This window comes from Vicia villosa, linkage group LG3 (assembly GCF_029867415.1).
Source record: "Vicia villosa cultivar HV-30 ecotype Madison, WI linkage group LG3, Vvil1.0, whole genome shotgun sequence".
Classification (NCBI taxonomy): Eukaryota; Viridiplantae; Streptophyta; class Magnoliopsida; order Fabales; family Fabaceae; genus Vicia; species Vicia villosa.
Genome location: NC_081182.1, coordinates 160,759,802 through 160,785,846, shown reverse-complemented (window position 1 = coordinate 160,785,846; position 26,045 = coordinate 160,759,802). Strand labels below are relative to the sequence as shown.

At 35.9% G+C, this 26,045-nt stretch overlaps 3 protein-coding genes and 1 long non-coding RNA gene across 4 annotated transcripts; all 4 read right to left on the bottom strand.

Annotated features, from left to right (window-relative positions):
* Positions 1 to 13,294: 13,294 nt before the first annotated feature.
* Positions 13,295 to 14,169, bottom strand: LOC131659275 (uncharacterized). Its single transcript, XM_058928487.1, has 3 exons — positions 14,077 to 14,169; positions 13,638 to 13,929; positions 13,295 to 13,545 (listed from the first exon to the last, which is right to left on the bottom strand). Exons 1-3 carry the CDS (start codon positions 14,167 to 14,169, stop codon positions 13,295 to 13,297), a joined length of 636 nt encoding a protein of 211 aa, XP_058784470.1.
* A 33-nt stretch (positions 14,170 to 14,202) lies between these two features.
* Positions 14,203 to 15,091, bottom strand: LOC131659274 (uncharacterized). The gene is made up of 3 exons (XM_058928486.1): positions 14,887 to 15,091; positions 14,585 to 14,803; positions 14,203 to 14,498 (listed from the first exon to the last, which is right to left on the bottom strand). The coding sequence occupies exons 1-3, from the start codon at positions 15,089 to 15,091 to the stop codon at positions 14,203 to 14,205; spliced, it is 720 nt and encodes a 239-aa protein (XP_058784469.1).
* Positions 15,092 to 15,213: 122 nt separating this feature from the next.
* On the bottom strand, positions 15,214 to 15,678 carry LOC131659273 (uncharacterized). Its single transcript, XM_058928485.1, has one exon. The coding sequence runs from the start codon at positions 15,676 to 15,678 to the stop codon at positions 15,214 to 15,216; it is 465 nt and encodes a 154-aa protein (XP_058784468.1).
* A 1,314-nt stretch (positions 15,679 to 16,992) lies between these two features.
* On the bottom strand, positions 16,993 to 18,128 carry LOC131656851 (uncharacterized). The gene is made up of 2 exons (XR_009300336.1): positions 17,973 to 18,128; positions 16,993 to 17,297 (listed from the first exon to the last, which is right to left on the bottom strand). It is a non-coding gene; the product is annotated as an uncharacterized LOC131656851 (long non-coding RNA).
* Positions 18,129 to 26,045: the final 7,917 nt, after the last annotated feature.

The window sequence follows — 26,045 nt, the reverse complement described above, 5'->3', positions numbered from 1 at the left end:
AGAGTTCAATTTGTGCATAAACCTCTTGGAGTGAATGTGACATGAATCAACCCTGTTTTGCCCCTTGTCTCCGAATGACATACAGTCTTCAATTGAATGGCCAGGTGCCCCAGCATAGTAATCATCTAACATTATCATATATTCTTGCAGAACACTTTAGCTCACTTCCCAGAAAAAGACTTCAGCGAAGTCACACAAGAATGGTAAGTTTTTTCTTACTTTAGGGATTTGAGCAATGCAAATGACGCAATACTCAAGATAGACAATGTGTTGCTTATCCCTCGGTCGGGAGCCCCAAATATACAAACTAGAACGGTAATCACCATCATAAAATGACTAGTATGATCATCAAACTCAGGAGAGTTATCTATGGTAATGGAGACCCACAACAAAAATCTTAACCAACTGAGATTCTAACCAGCCTGGAAGTAATTGGGCACAAGACATCAGAATTACATCAGTTTATTTCTCATATTCTTCCTTTCTTTGTTGACAAGCAAAGGCTTCTGCGAAGAAAATTTCAGAAATAGGGGACCCATGATATGAAGAAGAACCTTGAGAATGAGAAATGTCTTTGCGGAACACTCTTGATTACCACATGGCAACATATTCTGACGAAGTCATACAAGAATTTGTAATGCTTTAGGGATTCGAGCAGTGCAAATGGTTCAATGCTCAAGATAAGAATACGTCTTGCTTATCCCTCAGTCGGGAGCCCCAAGCAACTTCCACATGTGTATAAGAGATAGTTACCACTTTGGCTTACATGTCCAAACTATCCAGAGAGAGAATAAGTAACCCTTGTAATTCTTGACATCAGGCGCTAGGCATAAACCCACAACATCTAAATCAATGGAGTCCTGACCTTTTATTGCTTTCAACCTTTTCTCCAAGAGGTGGAACCTTTTTCACCTTCAATAATTGGAAACTCAAAGACTTCAATTTCCAAATTGTTCTCATGATGTGGAGTCTCCTTAACAGTAATAGGAACCTCAACAATACTTCAGACACTCTATTCATAAGAACTTTCCCTTGGGGTGAGATTAACATCTGCACTTGGCGCTTTGACGAATTTGTCTCCACTTTTCTTGTCTAAGAGAAAAAGTCGGAATATCTTCCATATAGTGATCACATTAGTCCCCATTTCTGTTCTCACCCCAGTCAAAACCTCACGGATTTATTCCATTGTTAACTTTCGAGCATGTAGCGGTGAGAAGTCGAATCCGTTGTTTACACTGAAATCTGAATAAAAAGGGCCCCCATAAGCTTTCGATAGAACCATGAAATGCATGATATTATGAAAGCATGTTTCATTTATGGAGAATCCTAAAGTCTTTTCACATATTTTGTTTCTCTTTTTCTCTTGAAATTAAAGTTTTTTTTTTCCTTTTTAGCATATAGTATCTTTTTCTTTCCCTATTTTCCTTTTGTTTTTTGAAATAGACTTTAGGATCCCCCACAAATGAAGTGGATAAAGCAATAATGCTATGCGATGCAACAGCATGGGATCAAGATTCATATAATCTTAGTAACCACTGTACAATCCTCTGAATGACTGATATAGGTCAGATGTCATGAGATCAAAGGTCCGACATAGGTATCACAGAACCATAGGAACAATAGTCACCAACAGAACTGAATAGTCACCAACAGTATCACAGAACCATAGGATCAAAGGTCTCCAGGGTTAACAATTCTCCTGAAACACCATCATTGTTGCAAATACATGCCAACAATGGTATCTCATTCGAATCTCAACTGGTCGTGGGTCTCATGATCGCAATCAACAGAACTTGACATTCTGTTGGCGTCATGACTATTCGCTCTATCCTAGGTATCCTATGTGTCAACTCTGGCCTGGGTATTGGGTCTTTTACCTCATAGAACATCCCACTCCACCAGCAAACAGAGAAAATATGCGGCCCCCACGGGGGCCTATAATATGGTCCAGAATGCGGGAAAGTAAATATGATATGCATACATAATATAAACATGATATACAAGCAGAAAATAAACATGATATGCAAGAATATATATATATATATATATATATATATATATATATATATATATACATGTGGTAAACATATAAACAAACAAAGAAACACCCAATAAACATACAAACAAACAAAAGCTAGGATCGACTCGCTAAGAATGGAACAACACAGGTCTATAACATCCCCAGCAGAGTCGCCAGCTGTCGCTACCGCGAAAAATGATCAGAGTCGCCACTAATATATTTATCCCATCGAGGGAAAGGAATATCAAACAACCTAACTCGAATAAGAACAAGGTGTTTCGACCAGAGAATAGGGTACGGGAGTCGATTACGCAAGGGGAAGGTGCTAGCACCCCTCACGTGCGTCGTAGTCGACGATATCCACCTATGTTTGTTTCTATCTAAAGGGTGTAATCTATGTCTAAAACCTAAATGAGAATGCATGCAAAATAAACACGGGGAAAAGAAGGAATTATTTACAAGTGTGCTCGCTCAGGTCCCGCGACCCAATGCCTACGTATCCCTTACCAGAAACCAGAGCTACCGTAGTTCGGCTCGATAGTTTCCATTTGTTTTGTGTTTTTTAGTTGAACAGAGGTTAAGGTCACAATCCACGATGCTCGACCTTTGGAGACTTATACGCCTAATTTTGGAAAGGACTTAACTTGTTCTTAAGGAGAAAAGAATCTTGGGTTTGTATTTTTTATGTAACTACATGATGAACCTTTATTTTAATTTGAACCTTTATTAGGTGTTTTGAATGTTTTTTGTTGGGTATTTTTTAAGGGGAAATTATCTGCGAGTTGAATCACATAAAAGTGTATAATGGTAGAGAAACAGATTACGGAATGAATCCCACTCATTTCTATCGCATTATATAGTGATCGAGAAATAGATTAGGGGATGAATCCCACTCATTTATCTCCCACTAAGTGATTGAGAAACAGATTAGGGAATAAATCCCACTCATTTCTCTCCCACTTTTAGTAAGGTGTGATTCGCATCTCTATTTATTAGTGTTTTAATGTTTGAAAGGAAAAAGAAATGAAAGGGGGAACAGTCGCACCCCAATTTCTGACCCGCATATTTCATTCATTTGATATTATCGCATTCATATTTCGTTTGCATTATATCGTCGCATCGTTGCATATTTGAAAACATTGACTTTTTATTAAAATCAACAAAAAAATAACATGCATTTCGTGTCTTTACATTTTTTTTATTTCAAGTTACCATTTGTCTTTTTATTTATTTATTTTTTTAATAGATGTTTGTTTTATTTTTATTTTTTATTTATTTATAATAATATCAAAAAATTGTGTTTTACTAATTTAGTTTAAATTTATTCATTTATTATTATTATTATTATTATTATTATTATTATTATTATTATTATTATTATTATTATTATTATTATTTTGTTTTCATTTTAATTTTATTATACAAATAGAATAGAATTTATTTTGGTGTGAGGCCCATTTGATTTTATTTTTAGCCTAAGATGGTCTTTTTGGTCCTACATGCCGAGTAAGAATTCACTCCATTTCTTAAACTCCATTTCTTTTCCATTATTATAGTTTTGTTTGTATATTACATGTAATTCTAAGACATGTGACACATTTTTACTATTTATTTAACTTTATGCACACAAAACTATAGTAATGGACCTCCATTTCTTTTCAGGAAATGGAGTGGATCCTTGGTATTTATTTTTCTCCACCTTTGTGTGATTACTTGATGCCAACGTGTACCTTTCACCGCATTGATTCAAACCCCCTTGTTAATTGCTGTAAATCTTCCATGTGTGCCGTTTAATTTGAGTTTGAATGCTTAGGGTTCTTGCTATTTGAATCTTACTTTCTTGTGTGTTGTATATCATGAATTGATCGAGAGAATAGCGAGAGATCGAGAGGGAAAGGCGAGGTTTTGTTGCTGTTAAGCCCGAGATGATGAGAACCGTTTCTGGGTGGTTTTCTTCGTCTTCTTCGCTTGTGCGTACGAGAGATAGGAGCTGAGTCGATTAGAGAGAGATAGAAGCTGAGTTTGGTTGTTGTTATTTGTTTGAGTTGAGTGTTAATCGAAAGAGCAGAGTTTGTTTGTGAGATGATGAGATAGGAACAGAGAGAGGCAAGGAGCAGTTTGTTAGATTTCTCTTTTAGGGTTTTTGGTGTTCTAAATTCAATTGGGCTTAGGCCCAATTCGTTTTGCTTTTACACACACCTCATTCCATATGCGTACTCCTTCCTGGCTGAGCTTGCTTTATTTGCTTGTGGGCTTTTCTCCTATTTTTGGGCCCAGCGTTTTTTTTTTCCAATTGACAAACCCATTTTATGTTGTTTCCAGCCCATTATTATCTTGATAATCTAATTGTTTTTTGTCATATACATTTGTTTTAATCCTTTTTTTAATATAAAAAATACAAAAATATGCTTTAGATTAATTGGATTTTATTCTTCTCATATAGTAAAAATTCAAAAAAACATGTTTCTTTTTTTTAATTAGATTTTATTTTCTTATTAAAAATACCAAAAACATTAGATTAATCTTTCAATCCAAAAAATTAATAAACCTTGGTCCAACGCCAAGTCGTTACAATAAACTTCTCGATCCAACGTCGAGTTTCTTTACAAAAAATATTTTTAACCATACCGAAAGATCGAGTGACAAGAAGTGTACACCTCTTGAATACCTCGATTCCTTTGGATTAACACCTTTTTTAAAAAAAAACCTTTCTTAATCAAATCAAAGCGATCAAGTGACAAGAAGTGAACACCTCTTGAATACCTTGATCTGTTGAACTAAAATACATTAATCAAATCAAAGTGATCAAGTGACAAGAAGTGAACACCTCTTAAATACCTTGATCTTTTGAATTAAAATACATTAATCAAATCAAAGTGATCAAGTGACAAGAAGTGAACCCCTTTTGAATACCTTGATCCTTTGAATCAAAACAAATTAATTAACAAGGACAACAAGTGACAATGGGGCTCGCTCCTATTGAATACCTTGGGTAAAGACGCGCTAGGTGAACACCTATGCTCAATCCTTTACTAAAAGTCTGTCCATATCCTCTTTTACCAATTTGGATAACAAGTGATAATGGGACTCGCTCATGTTGAATACCTTGGGTAAAGACGCGCTAGGTGCACACCTATGCTCAATCCTTTACTAAACATCCGCAAATATCTCCTTACCATTTTAAAACTCTTTTCATAAACGCGACACTTAGTCAATTTTATATGCGAACATACTTCCACATGTGAAGATCGAATATCTTCCACTTGAATGCGATGATGGCCAAAATCTTGTCTTACTCTTGATTTAGTCATCAATTCTTGTAGTGATCTCTTATCCATGTGCGCGTAGTATTGTCTCCATTTGAAAGCGATCGAGTACCTCTCGCTAAAATCAACCAACAAACTTTTCGTGGTTCTTCGCCCGAACTACGATTGCTCTGACTTTCCCATTACACGAGGGAATACGTAGGCACAAGATACAAACGTCTTGGCGAGCATAATAATAAAAAAATCATTTCTTTTTCTTCACAATAATAAAACCTTTTCTTTCATCTTTTCTCGATTAATAAGCAAGAGAACGCAAACATCACGCTAACACTCAAACACGAAACTAACTAAATGGGTCCCATCGAGTACGATGGAGGTGAGGGGTGCTAATACCTTCCCCTTGCTTAACCGACTCCCGAAACCTAATTTGGTTGCGATGACCATCTTATCCATTTTATTAATATTTTTATTAATTATATTAGTAATTATACTATTTGGTATTTTTAATAATTATTTATTTATTTAGTTATTATGTGATATAATAATTATTTGAAATATTTAATTGTATGTGTGTTTGTGTTATTTGGGTTAATTATGTTGTATGAGAGATAAAGTTAATTGGGCCTTAGTAGTAGAAATATAATAGATGGATTATGGGTTAAGCCCATTAAGAGAAAAGAGATAGTAAGAGGAGAAAATTAGGGTTTTAGAGTTGGAGTCTCATAATTTATTTTTGGGGAGAAAGGAAAAATAGAAAAGAGAAGAGAAAGAAGGGAGGAACACTTGAGAGAAGAAGAAAATTATGGAGGAAGCCTTAATTTTCGCAGCAAGTTTCAGCATAGAGTCACCTTGGCAAATCGGGGATATCTCTCAATCCAACCGTTGGATCGTTATGGTACTTGGACACAACGTTCCTGACTCACAGAGGTAAGTTCTGACTGGAGCGATTTTGATTTTGAGGATTTTAAGTTTGTCTGATGAACTGATTCTCGAACTGGTGTTTAGATGTGTCTCCAATTGATGTTAGAAAGGATTTCTTTTGGAGAAAAACTTAGAGCTATGATGAAAGAGTCCATATTTACCAAGGTAATGGTGGGGTTCGAATTATATAACCAGGAATATGATGATTGTATGTGGGATTAAGGTGTATGCATTTTCCATGGATTATTTGTTGTGATTCTGTCGTGTTGATTCGATGAAATTAGTTGTTCTTGTGGTGATAATTGTTGTTGTTTTATGCGAAGTTGCAGGATGTTTCATTGACGATGTATACCTCTATTTATTGGTATAGCGACGATATAGGCTTATGCCTTTGTGACGATGATGTTGTTTGTTGTGTGTGTTTGTTGCATTCATATACATATGCATTTTTGGCGACGGCCTGGATTGGCAAATTAGTGACGAAGGCTTATGCCTTGATGCCTCAATTAACTGGCAATTGGCGATGGGGGCCGAAGCCCTAGGTACCACATGCATGTGCAATTGTAGAGTCTCATTATATGTGGCATGAGTGTAATTTAATTGTGACTGATGTGACTTGAGTTGTTGTTGAATATGACGATGTGAAGTGAATTGTGATAATGTGAAGTTGTAATTATAAGTTGTTATGCTAATGACTTGTTGTGACAGGTACCGTCTGGAAGATGAAAAATAGTTGTTATAACTATTATTATTATGTTGTTGATTTTGTTATTATAACTGTACAGTTTTAAATTGTTGTTATAGCTGTCGTCTGAAAGTTGTAAAGTGATAATTTTGTATGATTTAATTCTAACATATTAATTATCATACTTTTGTTTATATTTTTCGATATCTCACCCCTTCTGAATGATGTTTCCCTTACCGTGGGAAACGGACAGGTACTCAAGATAGCGGTGAAAGTTTTGAAGTGATTTTATGAAGTCTTTAGTTGCTATTAGTCGAGTTGGTGTCTTGCTCTGATACGTAGCACTCGAGGGAATAAAACGATTGTTTTAATTATTAATTCTTTTGCTGAATTTTTATATGGTTTTGGTTTAAATTGTAACTTAAAGTTACAGTGCAATGATGCTACGACTTAATTTGAATAGTTATGAAGTTTGTTGATTCCGCTGCGAGTTAATTATTGAATTTAAACAAAGTGATTTTTAGTAATGATTTGATTATCGTTTTAAATTTTTGTGCTATGTATCTATGTGAAGGCAAATAAGCCGTAACTATTTTTGAAATGACGAATATGTGATACCTCAAATGAACTTGTTTGGAATTTATACTCTGATTTTCCGTATAATTTATCGGGTAGATTTGGGGTGTTACAAACCGACTCCCGAAACCTAATTTGGTTGCGATGACCATCTTATCCATTTTATTTTTATTCGTGGGTTTTATCGATATTTTCCCTTTCCTTCTTGGAACAAATAAAGTTCAGTGGCGACTCTGTTGTACTTCGAGCGCGCGATTACGCTCGAGTATTTTTTTTACCGCTACAGGAACTAAATCTAATATCCTAATCTAATTTGTTCTAATTCCTATTTATCATATAAGGGAAGTATACTAAGATTATAATAAAATTCTATCCCTATGTCAATAAAATGAAATTATATACAAGGAAATATTAAACTAAACAATTATGTACACATGAAAAGAAAAATTCAAGTAAAAATAGAAGAAAAAAAGATTTAAAATTCTACTTCAGGTCTTGGGACTTTTAAACATCCCTAATAGTATATACAAAAAGAAACTAAGGCTATTGCATAAATGCAAGCCAAATTATGGACTAAATTCACATGGTTAACCACTTTGAAACACACACTTATCGAGTAGAGAAAACCTAAAGAAAATCTAATCAAAACATGGAATTGAACTTTTATTTTTTATACACATTATGATACATGAGCCTACTGATTTCACACAAAAAATTGCAATTAAATTCTACTCCTAAGGCATTTAACCAAATTATTTTGTAAAACATACTAGACATAAAAGTAGAATGAACACATATAATGAAAAGATTTATTAAAAATAACAAAACAAATTTTAAAATATACTAAAAATATCTACACACACATATCTATCCAAAATGTATTTTTGTTTATTTTTTATTTCATCCAAAACAGATTTATGAATTAAAAGTTATGGAAGAAACAAAATTGAAATAAAAGAGAATTTAGAGCAAGCAGGGGTGTAAAAGAAAAATTTGAAATGAACTAAATTCCTTTATAACTAGCGCTTGGGCCCAAATACAGGGGGTGTGGAGAGAGAGCGCCCTAAGGCCCAACACAGAAACGAGCCCAGGTTTTTCATCACATATTCATCTCATTATGCATGTAGCAAATAATAAATAAAACCTATGGTCTGCTATTCAAATGTGTACGTGACTGCATGTGAACCCATATCAACCGGTCCAATGGATTTTAATGATAGTAAGACAAAAATACCATTCCAGCAAGTCACACGTTGCCACCTCATCAAACAATCATTTGAATAAAGACAAAAAGCCAAGAAATGGGAAGCTAAACCAGTACCGGTGTGCCACGTAGAAGATGGAAAGAGGAAATAATAATAAACAGATGCCGGCGCCGGAGAGACCTCCGGTGGCTCCCACGGCAGAGATTCCATGAAAACGCCCAGAAATTTATCAAACCACCACCACCTGACTCGGTTTCTTGCATAGATTACGAATATGACCTCAGTTTCCATCGATTCTTCCCCTAACTTCATAACCGTGAGCATCTTCAAAACCCTAACTAACAAAATCCTCCTCAAAACACAATCTAAACATAGCATCAATAATCTACGCACTCACAGATCCTAACTCTATGATCTAAACATATAAACAAACACATCTTGAGCATATAGATTTAAACTCAAAGATTCATCAAATTTATTCATGAACAAGAGGCAAGATCACACACTTTCAGATGCAAATGTCCTACACGTTATTACTATCATGCCAAGAGAGATCTATGGACTTACCTGTGGATGAGCTTTGAATGAAGAACAAGAAGAGCTCCAACACTATAATCCAAGCTTGTGTATGCTGCTGATTTGAAGAGATCTTCAATCTTGAGAAATAAACTCAAGATTTATGACTAGTTCGAGACTTGATGATGCTGTAATCTACTTCAGGAAGCCATGGATTCTACTGCATTTGCTTGATTCTTTGAGTGGCGATGCATGATGAAGAATGTGGATGGTGGTTAATGAAGCGAGAGAGAGTGGAGATGAGAGCCTCTTTTATCAGAAAAGCTTTGGTTATGGCAGTTATAGTTGTTCAGAGTTTGTTACAAAAGTGTAACAAACTTTGATATAGAGTAAAATAGAAGGAGCAACGAGAGAGAGAGAGAGAGTAAAGGTTTGAGAAAAAATGGAAGCAGAATCTGGAAAATGAAACCCTGGAAACGTGAGAGTGAATGGGAAAGAACTTATATAGAGAGTGTGTGTGTATGGTATTGTGGTGCGCTGCCAAGTAGTGTAGCATGCTTTTAGTAAGCTTTTCTATCACTTTCGTATATATAAGATGGCATTCTACTAATTAGAGTAAATGGATGACATGTACAACCATGCTGCAGCTTTATTCACACAGAAACTTTCATAGTAACCAAGGACCCGTGCATGCATTTTTGTGCTTTATATTCATGGTGTCCCTTTTGTACACACATAACTCCTTCCTCATATCACCAACTAACCTAATCTCAAAATCTTCATGAAGAATAAATGGATGAGAATGTGGTTGGTGTTGAACTTCTCTCATAAATTTTGTATGTACCTGAACTTTAGTCTTGAAGTTGCTTACTCGCGACCGACTCCATGCAGGAACTAACTTGGACATGGCCTAGCATTACAAAAATTTTAAGTAGCTCACTTTAAGGCCCTATAACTTGCCAACCAAGTGACTAAAAAACATAATCCTTTGATTAATGGAGAGAGGGCATATAATAGAGAAGCTTTGATGTTGATGTCTCCTTGAGATAGAGCTTGTATATCACCCAAAATTGTACTTGAAAATGATAATGTATCATTGCATAATGGCTGCGCGCGTGACCTATCCTGGCCCCACATTCATGGCAAAGGCATGACTTGACTAGTGCACAACTTTAGGTGCCTCTATCTTGGTCCACACATGTTCAAAATTAGTGATCTTGGGCTCACTAGATAGAAGACATGGAAAAGAGTGGTTTAGTATCAATCTTGATCCATATGGAGACTCATAGATCCTTAAAAATGACATTCAAAATGGCACGCCACATGTTTGGCAAAATGCACGTGCATGCCTTAGATTTCTGCCCAACCAGATGCGTAGCTTTGATTAGTGTGAGAGTGTCACTTTGGAGACTCATTAGTGATCCAATATTTACCTAAATGACTTGATTTTTGGTTCATTGTGTAGAGGGCATGGCAGAGAATGGAAAGGCCTCAAGAATGCCTTCAAAAGATCTTTATAAATCCCTGAAACTCAATTGGAAAATGGCCTACCACTTGTTTGATCAAATGTGTCACGCTGCCGAGAATTTTGCCTTGCCATTTAACTTGTGTTCCATTGAAAATGTGCAACTTCACACCTTAATAACTCTTCAACCAAGCTTCAAATAGAAAAGTGTTCAACTACAAAGTTGTTCTCCTCCATGAGAGGAACAACTTTGATGTTGGAAACTTTTCCAAAAAATGCCTCTTGCCACGTGTAAATCAGTGTTAAAGTAGACTGCTCACCCAATTCCAAATCTTCAAAATTTCTCTAAGTATGGAACTTGCTATTTTTGGTAAGTTTCAATTTTCAAATACTTTCCAAAAATGGCAGTCTTGAATACTTCCTGATTTTATTTTATTTTCCTGACTTTCTTTGACCAATTTTCCATCAAAAATCAACATTTGAGAGTTGACCCTAATTTTGACCAAAAAGTCAACTTTTCCTGACCTTTCCAATTTCAAATGAATTTCCCGATTAATCAGTTTCTGATCCTATTCTCAATCAGTTTTCAACCAAAGAAGCTCCAATGAAAATTTCTTTAGGACAACCACATTTCACATTCAAAGTCATCTCCTGATTAAATTTTGACCAAAAAGTCAACAGGCTTGACTTTGGTCAAAACCTTAAATTTGGAAATCCTGATGAACCTGGGGATTGTATCTTTTAACCAGAGCTTTGACTTGGAGAGGATGAAACCCTGATTTTAGGAGTAAGTCAATGGAAATGATCATTTTCAATAAGACATCAGATCTGATTCTTCTTAACCAAGAATTTTCTCAACCTCACCCCTTTTTGTTAAGTTTCTTGAATAGTAACTATGATATGAATGAATGTATCAAATGAATGACCTACATGAGGTATGCACATGGATGTGATATGAAAACTAGTTGGGGATAAATATGTGGACAAATTTTGGGGTGAAACACATGCAACTGATGTTAAGAAAGGAAAAGTGTCAACCAAGGATGGACCTTCTCGGATTTACATTTCTTCAGATAGTAAAAGGTATTTTCTTATGTTGTGTTTATAATTTTTCTATGCTGATTGTTATTAGATTTATTAAAATTAATGGTTTAAAGTGTTTAATATGGTCAATTGGAAATTCAGTTCAGACGACGAGTCAAGTGAAAAAGAAATTCGTAGGAGGGCAAGGTATTTTGTATGGAAGAAAAAAATTAAATTTTGAAGGAGTGTTAGAAAGAATGTTTTTGTAAGTATATAAAATGTCCAAGTATAAATATGTTTTATGTATCTATTTGTTAATAATTTTATTATGTGCAGCAAATCCCTCAAAAGGTTGTACGTAGGTGCAATTAGACTGAAAGGCCTATTGAGTTGGTTGATGCAAAAATAGGAGAGAGCTATGAGTGTGAAATCTATGTTGCTGAGAGAAATTACTGTGTTGAAAAGTATATAGGACATGGTTGGTATGAGTTTGCCCGGGAGAGACAACTCAAAAGGGGTGATAGGTTGTCCTTTAAGCTGCGTGATCCTCCAGCTACAAGATTAGTTGTCACTTTGTTGAATCGCTAAATCCAGGCTGAAGATATTAAAACGTTAGAAGTATGCTGATTAGGGTGTAAAATATTTAGTATGAAGAAATATTTTCTGGTGGTTGGTTAAAAATGTTAAAGCAGTGTTTTTTGGAACTATGTAAGTTAATGTTAATGATCAATTAAGTACGTAGGATGGCAATGGAAATGCTTAAGGGTGTTGTTTATTTAACTACCATGTAACATTCATCCTACAAAGCCTTTTGAAATGCAAAAGTCTGGTAGTTTGTATTAAAGCAGCGGTATATATTATAAAAAGTTTGTTATGAATGTTATAAAAGGTATCTCATTTGTTATATAGTAATGTTTCTATTGACGAACAATTTAATTGGCATAACTTTGATTGTGGTTACCTTAAAAATGGTACATATGAAAACATATATCAATTGCTTATGAAATTAAAGAAACATCTAAAATTCTCAGAACAGTAGGTAAAATATAATTATAGCATTTAGTAAATGGTTTTAATCCAAGATGGAAGTACTGCATTATAAATATTAAGATATATAACAAAAATGTTGAAATTTGTAGTATTTCAAATATGATAGAACAATTGTCTGCAACATTCAAAACCTGAAATAGAATACAGAAAAAGAAATATAAAACTTTTTATTGAATCAACCAATTATATTGAATGCAAAAGTGAAAAATAAATGATAGAAATTTAATAGATGTACTTACCAATTAAATGTTTGCAAAGACTTCTTTGTAGACGACATTTATCGTTGAAGACTTTGGTTTTTTATCATCATCATGTACAACGATTTTGATCCCTTTTTTGGTTGTTACCCTTGAAATGGCCACATATAGTTTACCTTGGCTAAAAAGATCCTTTGGAATATAAAGTCCAACCCAATCTAGTGATTGAACTTGCAATTTGTTGATGGTCATTGCATAGGAAACAATGATCGGGAATTGTCTTCTATTCAATTTGAAAGGCCAAGGTGATTGTGATGGAGACATATCCATTCTTGGTATATAGATTACTTTTCCATGGCCTTTACCACCCTTATTCTGCTTCAAGAACATGATTTGCCATTTTTGTGACTATCAACCTAGTTCCATTATACAAACCCTCTGATTGATCAATGTTTCTCATACGCATTATCGGGGTTCCAACTTTTAATGTTATGATATGGTTGGGCAAACCCGATGTTCGTAGGGAACTCAAAAACTCAGGTGTGAGAACTTCCATAATGCTGTTATCATGAATTTCTGAATGATCAACTGAATTAGAACTGTAATATTCTTTGGATTCCCCTATAGAGAAAGCAGAGCATAAATAAATTATTTAACTTACTTAAAATGTAGAAGTAAATAAAGATCAAAAAATGTAAGGAGTAAAATTATACCTGGCATCATGTTAAGAACATGATTATTAATTTGATCAACAACTTCAATTGTTGATGCTAATATAGCACGACTTTTCAAGTAACCGAAAGATCTATGGTTATCCAAGAAAGCAAGGTAGGTACTGTCAACAATGGCAACAATAGGATCATCAAACTGTTCTATTAAGATTTCACGTGGAATGTCAATTTCAGCATGGCCATCGTTAGGCTCACAAAGTCGGCCTTCACCCAATTTCAAAAGCCATTTTGAAAACTGATCAATTTCTTTTGTTTCCACATCAGTCCGACCTCCCTTCAAATGCATATTTTATGTTAAAGTCAAAACCTAACATGAGTGCCATATATAAGACGCATTGATAGTAGCATGAACAATATCGGATATACTACCCCTAGGAATAACAGGCAAGATTTGTTTGAAATCTCCACCAAATACTACTACCTTTCCACCAAAAATAAGTTTAGAATTGCTATCAGTACTCATAACATCCTTTAATGTTTTGTCAAGTGCTTGAAAACAAAATTTGCTTGCCATAGGGGCCTCATCCCAAATGATTAAATCAGTTTCTCAAAGTAATTGTCCGTACTCATCATTATATTCAATCTTGCAAGTAGAGTTTTCCAAAGTGGGTACAGGCAATTTAAATTTAGAATGAGCAGTTTTGCCTCCAGGTAATAACAATGATGCTATCCCACTCGAAGTTACTGTTAAAACAATTTGATGTTCACACCGCAAGGCAGTCGCAAGTGTCTTCCACATGTAAGTTTTACTAGTGCCTCCGTAACCATGTAAGAAAAATACCCCCCCCCCTCTTTGATTGTTAACAGCAAACATTATCTTGTCAAATATTTTCCTTTGTTCATCTTGAAGAATATAAAATTGAATTAGGAAGCTATAGGTGTATTGTTATATTCTTGAAAATTCAATGTTAAATTATAATGTAAGTTACCTGTTGGAGCAGTGAAAAGATTATGGAATTCTGACTTCATAAGATCGATGTCATAATTTCTTTCTTCATAGATCAATCGATTTCCCAGTTGTTGCAGTACATAATCATCTGGATATGCTATAGGCTTGAAATCTTTAAGAGTTCTGCGATTTGCTTGTAGCAAGATTTCGATTTCAATTAATGTCAAATTTTTTGTTTGTTCTTCAGTCAGTACCAAAGCTGTATAAAATAATCATTCATTAATATATTGTGTGCATATTTTTAAGAAAAACAGTATGAATATATAATAAATATTCATGTACCTTTGTTATTTGCCAAAGTTCCTTGGCTGTGCAAGATTCCATCCGATAGCAGATTCCAAGTTTTCTTCCAAACATTTGTTGGTCTGTTAACAGTTCCAGAAAGAAGCATAACAACAAATAATTTGCGCAAGAAATGTCCAGATCCCCATTGGCTGGCTTCTTTAATAGCATCTATATATTCTCTATCATCTTCCAAGAATCCCATTGCGAAGCATGCGTCCCTAAATGAGTTGTATTGTCTATCTCCGACCTTACGAATGTCTTCATAAGTTTTTGGTCCTTTCACTACTGTTAGCATCATCCTTAGATAATAGAGTTCCCCGGTTGTCAATGGAACCCAAATGAGCCTTCCAATTGTAAAACCTTTTTTCCTTGGTTTACATATACAAACTTAGAAACAAATTGCCCATATGTCAATTGGCGTGCATCTTCAAACTGACCATTTGCAAGTAACCACGAAGTAAACATAGATTTTGTTATACTTGCTTTTTCTAAAACATTTTCCATCCTTTCAAAATCAAAGTAGTACAACGGCTTCTCACCGAAGAGATGATAGAACATACGCTCAACAACAAGTTTCCTTCCATGAATCTTGTAAGAAAATAGCCGCCAACATGCTTCTGCTGGTGATACGTATCTACAATCAAGGTATTCTTTAATCTCATCAATTACCTTCTCACTATTATTGGATGACGTTCTTGATCGGGAAACTGATGCTGTGATTCGGTCGTATCCCTTATGAATATACTTTAACGGGTATTTGATTGAGGTGCTCTGGTTACACAACTCCATGTTGATGTGAGCTTGATATTTATGGAGTAACCTTGTATTATAGGCAACGACATACCTGTTGTCCAAGGTAATACCATTTTTAATAACAGTAAAAGTTTGTGAACTTCTCTTGTAAACTGGATAACCATTGTGATCAACAATGGTAGTTTCATTGAACTTTTTAGGGAAAAACTTGGAACATTTACTATTTTTTTATGCATGGAGATTTTGGTCGTGCAAGACCACATGGTCCATGCATCATTTGTGTCTTAACTAACTCATACAGCCTAGGATGCAATTGTGGATCTGGTATTTCAGCTGAAAATTATGTTGTCAATATCAGGTGGAGTGGGGTACTTGCTTTGTGGATGTAAAAAAATGAGAATACGCGCATGCGACAACCCTCTTTTTTGGAATTCTATAGTGTAGATGTCTGAAAACCAAAATAATAATTGAATATGAGATGAATGTTTATAGTAATAAACAACAGGTAGTTGATAAATAAAAGATATGAAATGGATTAAAAATCTTACACGCCAAGACTTTTCCAAGAACATGTTGTCACACCCTAATTTTGCCCATGCTTTTATCCTATAGTCGAAGTTTCATCATATCATTACCATATAATGGCTCTCTCATTTAAGGTGTTTGAATTTGAGATTTTGTCGCCTTTGAGAGTTAGAGTTCACTTGAGTTTTGTTGCATGCTGCAATTAGGGTAGCTTAGCAAGTACTATAATTTTGATTCACTTGGTAGTCATTCATTAGTTGCTACCTTGTTTCATTTCTTGCATTTAGTTTTGAGTCTCGAGTAGTCCATAGGATCAGTGAGTTCATTTTCATTCATTTTTGCGTAAATTCAAGTGTGACAGCTTCTTTGATAAGAAACCAAGATCTTTTTTTTGAGATGATTTGAGTTAAAGTTTTAATGGAACAATTCCATTCCAAATTGGAAACCTTGTTTCTTTACAAGAATGTTTGAATGTTAGTTACAATCATTTGGAGACTAATGTTCCTAAAAGGGGCATTTTCAAATTCAACACTTCTCATGCACGTGATTTAAGCAACAATAAGGGCATACGTGGTAATTCCTAAGGTGACAAGAAAAAGTTATGATACAAATCCATTTTCAATTTGGTTCTTCAATGGAAAAGCTATATACAATGACATAATTGAAGCTACCAACAATTTTGACAATTTGAAACGTGATGAAGAGAATTTAAATACCGAGAATAGAAGCATTTGAAAGTAAGGTTGAAGCTATGACAAAGACAAGGCCAAAAGCATTGATACAATTTTCAACCATTAGATTCAAAGTGACAATAAAGTGAACAGATAAAAGGAATGCCTATTTGAATCTCTATTACAAGTTCAAGTCATGGGAAATAATACGAAATTGAATTTTCATTACAAACTCTTTGAATTATCTTGTTACATTGAGCTACATGGACTTCAAAATAAAGATTTGAATCAATTTCGTTACAGCTTGCTACACTGAATCAATTTCTTACAAATTTGAATAAGCTGTTACACTACACATTCCTTGAGTCATTTGGTTAACATTGGTAGCTATCTTTGAGTTAATCTAAAGAAAGAGTTCCGAGGATGCGCATCCCGTATGACATCTCCAAAGTTCCAAACCTGCCCAGCATAAGGAAATTCTAGTAAGTTCAGGTCTAAGTAAACAAAAAACGTGTCAAGCGCAAGGCCGATATACCGGGCAGCCATCTTAAATTGCACATCAAGCTACAGACACAAAAAAAGTATTCCATGAACTTAAAGTTCAAGATTCTCAAGGAAAAGAACATTAGAGTTATAAACCAGTTATCAAAGTTTCAAAAGAAACAGAAGTTTGTAATTCAAAAAAATGCCTCATCAAGCATGTGTCCGTTAGAAAAATCACACAAAATGCGTATCAGAAAGATTTGAATTTTACAGCCACGATTCACACTCAAAAAGCCTGGAAAATAGGGACCCTTAGCCACATCACTCCATGGTTTTTTCCACGGTTTCTCAAGTCAGACTCTCAACTCCTGAAAAATCTCAAGGCATCACTACTCGTCCAAGTCACGATTCATTCAGTTTCCTCAGTCAAAACTGAACTCCCTAAATTCACTCATTCCACCCTCAACTCCTGATTTCTGAGTCAAATTACTCCCTAAATTTTCTCTAAACCTATCACACGTACAAGTCTAAACCTTCACTATATATAAGTTACTCTAACTCATTCATCGGGCACGAAAGAAAGTTGGCTCACAGATACATAGCACTCAAAAGAAATCCCCCAAAAACCTATTCACTTAAAGCTCTCACTACCGAGTAATTGAGGCTTCACTCTGAAGCTCCGAATTGCTCAGAGCTCAGCCCCTGCGTACCGATAATTTCCGAAAGCTACAATACAACTACTAACGGCAGAAGGATTCGCAGAAGAGAAAGAGAAGCAGATTAGCAAAAACAAAAAGAGCAAAAGAAACTCACCGAAGGGGCTCGCCGGCGCCGTCGAACCAGGTACTTTGAATCATTCTCTTCACGTTTTTTTCCATGCCATGTCGTGTGTAACTGCGTGTATAATCGTAGATCCAATATGATTTGCTAATTAGCTTCAGGAATAGCGTTCGATTTAGGATTTTTTTTGAAATTTAGGGTTCAAAGTTTAGTCTGATTTGAAGGGTTTAAGCTTGAAATCAGGAGAATCTGATGCCATATTTGGGTTTAGAAGATAGGAATTAGTGGGGAGGGTGTCGAATTTTGATAGTCGGCCGTAGACCGGCGCTGTCGCCACCGTAGGGAGATTTCCGGCGCGACGGTCGGCCTGTTTCCCAACGAGTTTTATGTGAGAGAGAGAATAGAGAGGAGAGAGAAAGGCTAGCAAGTGAAAGAAGAGGATTTGAATTTTGACAGATTCACGATTCATCTATATAAGCTTAACTACCATTCTTTTGTTTTTTTTTTTGAACAGAACTACCATTCTTTTGTTAAAAATATATCAATTAGTATTATTAGTTAGAATTAGTTACTTTAATTATTTGATTAACGTGATTCTAATTAATTTCAAATAATTAAGTTTATAAATCTGTCTTGTTAGAAATAGATTTAGGTAATAATTTTATAGTTTTTTTTTAAGTTTATTTATTTGGTAGCTTGTTATTATTTGATTGAAACAAAAACCGAACTTTAATGCATTTTTTGGTCTATATCTTAAACCGTACTCTAACTTGTTAGTCGATCGCTTTTGCATTGCCATCAATCTTATCTCATTAAAACATTTTCATAATTAATTCTTAAACCTCGATCCAACATCGAGTGGCCCCTTTTCTTTAAAATATTTTTAATAAACTTGGGATGAAAAACGATTGGTTGAACACCATCTGTTCCTCCAATTCCAAGTATTAGACCGTTGGTTGTTTTAGACTTATGGTTTAATATTTGTCCTCCATGCACAAGAAACTGTAACAAGTGAACCTTGTTTCACCTCACCATTTTAATAAAGAAAACTTTTTTGGATGAAAACAATTGGTTGAACATATTTTGTTCCTCCGATTCCTAGTAACTGGATCATTTGTTGTTCTAGACTTGTGATCCAATACTTGTCACCCACATAAAAAACAACTTAAACTCCTCAAACTTCTTTTTTGCCCTTGTGTGACTTTCCAAAAACCTTTTCAAAATGAATGTGCCTTAGCCATTTCAACACAAAGAACGAACACATAGACTTAGCCTCTCAGACGAGCAAACAAGTCAGAGTTCAAACGTTCGAAATGTCTAACGCATCATTCTTCTAAAATCAACCAACAAACCCGTGGTTTTTCTACCCCGAACTACGGAGCTCTGACTTTCCCATTGCACGAGGGAATACGTAGGCACAAGACACGACGTCTTGGCGAGCCCAATAAAATAAAAACTTTTTTTCTTTCCTAAGTAGAAGATTGCAAACATTTTATGATAGTACTCGAGCACAACATTAAACTAAATGGGTCCCGTTGAGTACAACGGACGCGAGGGGTGCTAATACCTTCCCCTCGAGTAACCGACTCCCGAACCTGATATGGTTACAATGACCATTCCCTTTTCGTTATAGGTTTTATTCGACGTTTTACCCGTTCTTTAGGAACAAATAAATATCGATGGCGACTCTGTTAATTTTGCCGGCCGCGACAGCTGGCGACTCTGCTGGGGACATTGTCCTAAAGCGAGTCCACCCTAGTTTAGTTCTTTGTATGTTTGAGTACTTTATTGTTTTATTTTGCTTTCTTGTTGGTGTTTATATTCTTACTTACTTTTTGTTATTCCATTCCTTATTATCTCTTTATGCTTTATATATTATATATTGTGTTGGGAATTTTCTGGAGTGTGATAAATTGTGAGAAAAGCCCACTACCCAGGCTTCGAGTAAACACCTAAGATAAGATGGCGGTTACGTAGTAAAGATCCATTGGACTTCAGTGTCTCTTGGGTCGATACGAAAACCCCGCTTAGAGTTGGTCCTTCTTAGGAGATTGTTGTCTCGTATGTTAGTGCGTTGACATCAATTTGTGTAAAAAGGATCCATAACTCTAAGAGACCTTTAGAATACCCTGAAATGGATGGTGGCGTAGTATCGACCTGTTGGACTTCATTGTCTCGTCAGGTAGGCGCGCAAACCATTGCTCAGAGATACGCTTTTGAAAATAATGTCAACTCGTACGTTATTCACGATTGATGATGATATTTTCAAAAGGGGATCCGTGACTTTGGGAATCAGATATCCAAAACCCCTAGAGCTAACCTTGTGAGTGGGTTTTATGGGTAAAGAAAACATAGAACTATCCTTTATAGGATGCCAACCCAATTAGGTTTTTGTTCTTACCTCGTACCATTACCTATAACTGTGCATAAAACATTACATTGCATTTTTGCATGCATCACCATGCATCTCATATTCTTCCACAAAAAAAAAAACACTTGTCACCTCTTGTCCATACACGTTAGCTGATTCCTGACACTCGTAGCGAGCTCGTGGTAACTATAGAAGGACAATGGAGCAACTGGAACAAAATCAAGTCGTGCTAAGGGAGGACATAGATACTATGAACCATAAGGTGGGCCAGATGTTAGAAGCTCTGCTAGCTTTGTCAAAGAACAACACCCAGCATCCTGTCATAAAGAATGTTGATCCTACATCAGGCTTTACTGTGGTAAACAATCCAATATACGATTCTCCTCCTGAAATGGATGATCCTATCCAACCTCATCCAGTGCACACCGCTGTATCTAATCAGATCCCTACAAATCAAGGACACTCCACTATTCCCGATACGCATATACCACCTCCTCATGCTTCTAAAATGTCTCAATGTGCACAGACAAACCCAATTATTAACATCAGAGCTCCTCAGGATACCAAAGTTATTCAAATGTGTCATGTCATGGAAGAACAAATAAGAGCCCTAGAAGGAAAAGACACCCATGGTCTGGATGCTATTGACATGTGCTTAGTGTCAGACATCGTAATCCCGCCAAAGTTCAAGATGCCAGATTTTGAGAAATACAAAGGGTTTAGTTGTCCAAAAACTCATTTGGCGATGTTTATTCGGAAGATGACCGCGTACGCTCACGATGACAAGTTTCTCATCCATTGTTTTCAAGATAGTCTCAGTGGAGCGTCATTAGAATGGTATATGCAACTGAAAAGAAACGATGTACACACCTGGAAAGATTTGGCTATGGCATTCCTGAAGCATTATGAATATAATACTGATATTGCTCCTAGTCGTACACAATTGAAAAGTCTCTCTCAGAAGAGTAACGAGTCGTTTAAGGAGTACACTCAGAGATGGAGAGAGTTAGCTGCTCGTGTTCGACCACCAATACTTGATAGGGAGCTGGTTGATATGTTTTTGGGTACCCTGCAAGATCCATACTTTGAAAAGATGATCGGTTGTGCGTCATTAGGCTTCTTTGACCTAATGATAATTGGAGAACGCATCGAGAGCGGTCTCAAAAGCGGAAAACTCCAAGGTGCCTTGAGTAGCCATACTAGTGAGAAGGAATCCTCTAGAGATTCCCAAAAGGATGAGGAGGATGAAACTGATGCAATCTCGGAAGCTCTGCAAGCTCCACCTCATATATCTTATGGTCAACATCCGTATGTTGCAGATATTCAATGCCAACAACCCCTGCTTTTTGGTCCTCAGTTCCAACAACCCCAAGTTGTTCCTTATGTAAATCAGCAAGCCCAAGGCAGTGGATATCAGAATCGGTGCGAGCCTCGAAATAATCTAGAAAGAAGGAATTCTCCTTTGGATCCAATTCCTATGACCTATAGTCAACTTCTACCACATTTGGTTCGAAGCTCGTTGGTGGTTCCCAAGTTTCTTAAGCCACCGAAATCGTTCCCACCTGAGTACGATTTCAATGCGCAATGTGGATATCACGCCGGGACAGTAGGACACTCAATTGAGAACTGCAATGCCTACAAAGCCAAAGTTCAATAGTTGATCGACCAGAAGTACCTGACCCTTCAAGGAGGAAACTTGTTGATGAATGGCAACCCCATACTCAAGTAAGCGCCAAGATTACAAGAACCACCTCTTGAAGTCGGAGAATCATGAAGGAGAGCTCATCCTCAAAGCTGATAATCCTTAGGGCAACTTTATCATTTTCATTTTCAATATCTTTGTTTGTTAATGTACTGTTTGCTTTTAGGTTTGTTGTTCTTAAATGGTAATATTAATGAAATGGGCATGCATTTGAATCAATCCATTTGTATTCACTCTATACATATTCATTATTCATAAAATTAAAAAATGTTTTTTCCCATTTCACTTGTCTTTATCAATTTTTTTTTAAGCAAAAATTAGAAGGAGAATGATGAAAACGAATATCCAAAATTGCTAAAGATATACTTTCGAATAAAACTTTGCTGATGATGTATGGCATTGTTTCAACTTCCCAAACACCGGAGATATAAGGAAGATAATCCCTCGTCAACCCCCTTGAGCCTAGTAGTTAAAGTTTCTTTCTATATGAAAAACCCACAATTTTAACTAGGGGCAGGGTAAGTGTTCAGTTAATATGGCTATGCATTCGAATTTCAAGGGAAAATATCCCATAAGAGGTCCAACCGCTTCCTCTCTTCGCACATAATGTTAGAGAAGAAAACCCAAAGCTTACAACATTTATTTCTCTTGAACCATCAAAACATGTCAGTCACAATTCTTTCAACAAAAATCAAGTGAACAAATGTCCTACAAGGTGTTCCGATAAAAATCAAATAAAAAGTCCGCTAAGTCGACACCCTTAAAAAGCGACTTAGGCAAAAATTAGGGCATCCCGCTGGACTAAAAGCTCAAAATAAACTTTCCAGGCAAAAGTTAGGGATACAAAAACAAAAAAAAATAAAGATCGTTGAACAAGATTGTGTGACTTCCAAAGCTAGAATAGTGACTGCCACCTCAGAGATCATTGGTTCTCAAACCATCACATCATTATCTGCAAATTCTCTTGGAAGGAGAATGCGTGTGTCTAGTTAACTGAACATAGGAGTGGAGAATATTACGAAGAATGGGATGGGTTAATATCAAAATTTGAGCCTATATCCTTTGTTTCGTAAACCGTGAACCAGACCACGTTACAACCTTCAAAAGACCTAATTGAAGCAAGGTTTATTTCAAAAGTATACTCAGCAAGTCCGCGTTAACCTGACTCCTAAAGATATTTGTTAAACCATATGTTTTGATTATCACTTCATCTTTCACACTTTGAAAAAACCAGTGATCCATTCACTATTGTCTTTTCGCCTTCCTTTTAATAGTGATGTTGATTTCGAAATTTGCATAAACATTGCATTAAAATTACCATTTTTATTAAACGAATATTAACTGCAAGTCAGCACTTAGCATCAAGGAAGTTCCAACAATGAACAATCAACAAGGATTTCGACCATTCTTAAAGGACCCAATATGGGGCAAAGCATTTGAAGCCTTTGTTATATGGAGTCAATTCTTCCAGAAAATTATGTATTCAGGGGCATCGTCCACAATATCAGTCAGTTTGGGGCAGGTTGTTCTAAGGTTAAGTCAATCTGGGGCAGTCACATCGAGATACAGTAAAATCTCTTTAAGGATAAGTTAATAAGGGGCATCCTGCATTAAAATCCAAGATACTGGGGCAAGTCATCTCAATGTCAGATTACTGTACATTGTTTATAAATGTCCGTTCGAGACAAAATTCCTCAGAGACCCCGTAGATTGTGTAAAGTACAGACAAACAAGTCTTCTCTATACCTTCAAGCTACTCAAGAGAATTTCTGTCATACATCAGCAACCTTTGAGTTTAAAATGAGTGTCTGGAATTATGCTATCACAACATCCTCTTGACGAGAAATTTATTGCAAGAACCTTTTTTTCTTGATTATTCAAATAGTCAAAGTATCTTCATGCATTGTCATCAATCATGCATGCATTAGCATTACTCTTGCGTCATATCATGCATCGCATCTTGTGCATCATGTAGTCACACATATGTAAAAAATTCAACCTTGTTTGGTACCTCAAAGTCCAGTTCCCTTCTGACAGTCTTCTTTTCAAATCCAGATCTCGTCTGGAAATTAATCTTGTTACCAGTTCCTTCATAGTTGTCAGTTCTCGCCTGACTATTAATTAAAATCCAGTTCTCACCTGGTAGTCAGTTCTCGTCTGACTGTTAATTTAAATCCAGTTCTCGTCTGGTAGTCAGTTCTCGTCTGACTGTTAATTTAAATCCAGTTCTCGTCTGGTAGTTAGTTCTTGTATGACTGTTAATTTAAATCCAGTTCTCGTCTGGTAGTCAGTTCTCGTCTGACTGTTAATTTAAATCCAGTTCTCGTCTGGTAGTCAGTTCTCGTCTGACAATTAATTCAAATACAGTTCTTTCCTGGTAGTCAGGTTTGACTGTTAATTGAAATCCCAATTCTCGTGTGGTATTTTTCTTTAAAGTCAGTTCTCATATGGCATTTCACCCTTCAAAGTCTAAGTCTCAATTGTCACACATCAAATAACTCGTGCATGTATTGATCAATCATTGCATAAATAATCACACAAATCGTTGTCATGCATTCATCATGTCAATTCACTTAAGTATATCATGCACAAAGCATATCATTCACAACCTCAACCAAGGTTCAGTGACCTCAAGGGAGTTCAGTTGTTATCCTCAACAGGATCAGGTTTTTGAATAATATTTCTCAAATGGAAGACTTAGTTCTTTCTCCAGTACAAGTTGAATTCTTGTTCAAAAATCAATCAGTATTGGAGTCGATTCTCAAATCAAGTTTCTTCCCCAGCAAGGTGATTAATATTCCCTTAGTGAACTCTTGTGTCAACGGAACATCTGCTCGGGTTTCCCCAGTGATATTTCCCCACAGAGTTTCTTTTGAAGTTTTCTCCAGTGAAGCTTTAATTTCTCTCCAAGTGAGCCTATTTCAATAGGATTACCAAAGCAGTATCCTCAGCATTGTTATTCTCAACAAGATCTTTTCAGAATCTTTCAGACAACAATCACTCTAGCAAGTCTTAGTAGCAAGAGCCCTCTATAGATCATATTTCTTGAGTTGTTCTCAGTTAATCCCCAGCAAACCTCTGGTGTGTTTATTTCCCCAGTGAGTTTCTCACTTTAACAAAATCTATCTCCGCAAAAGGGTGTTTAGATAATTTCAATCTAAAGATATTACCTTCAACAAAGTTTTCTCTAGTGAAGCTATTTACATGTTTGTTGCAATCCACTGTTATCCAAATTTTTAGCAGGGCGAGGATTTGTCAACCTTTATTCGCTTTTATTGCATTCCACTTCTGCAATTCGTCAGGGGAGCGAGGATTGGTCAATGTAAAGCACATTTAGTACAGTCCACCATTAGCTAATTGCTATCAAGGAGAGGATATGTTTCTCGTGTTGGAATTCACTTCTGCAATTCGTCAGAGGGGCGAGGATTTACCAACATCGAAGACTGCTTTTGGTGCATTCCACTTCTACAAATTCGTCAGAGGGGCAAGGTTTGTCAACATCAAAGCTTATATTAACATGTTTTACATGTTTGTGGTGATCCACTATTAGTCGATGCTGGTAGGGCGAGGATCTGCCAACATTTATCTGTTTTATATGTTGAAATTCACTTCTACAATTCGTTAGAGGGGCGAGGATTTATCAACATCAAAGACTGTTTTTTGTGCATTCCACTTCTACAATTCGTTAGAGGGGCGAGGATTTATCAACATCAAAGATTTGTTTTGATGCATTCCACTTCTGCAATTCGTCAGAGGGGCGAGGTTTTGTCAACATTAAATCTATTTTAACATGTCGTCACATGTTTGATACAATCCACTGTTGATTGATTACCAACAGGGCGAGGATCTGTTACTCTTTATCTATTTTATG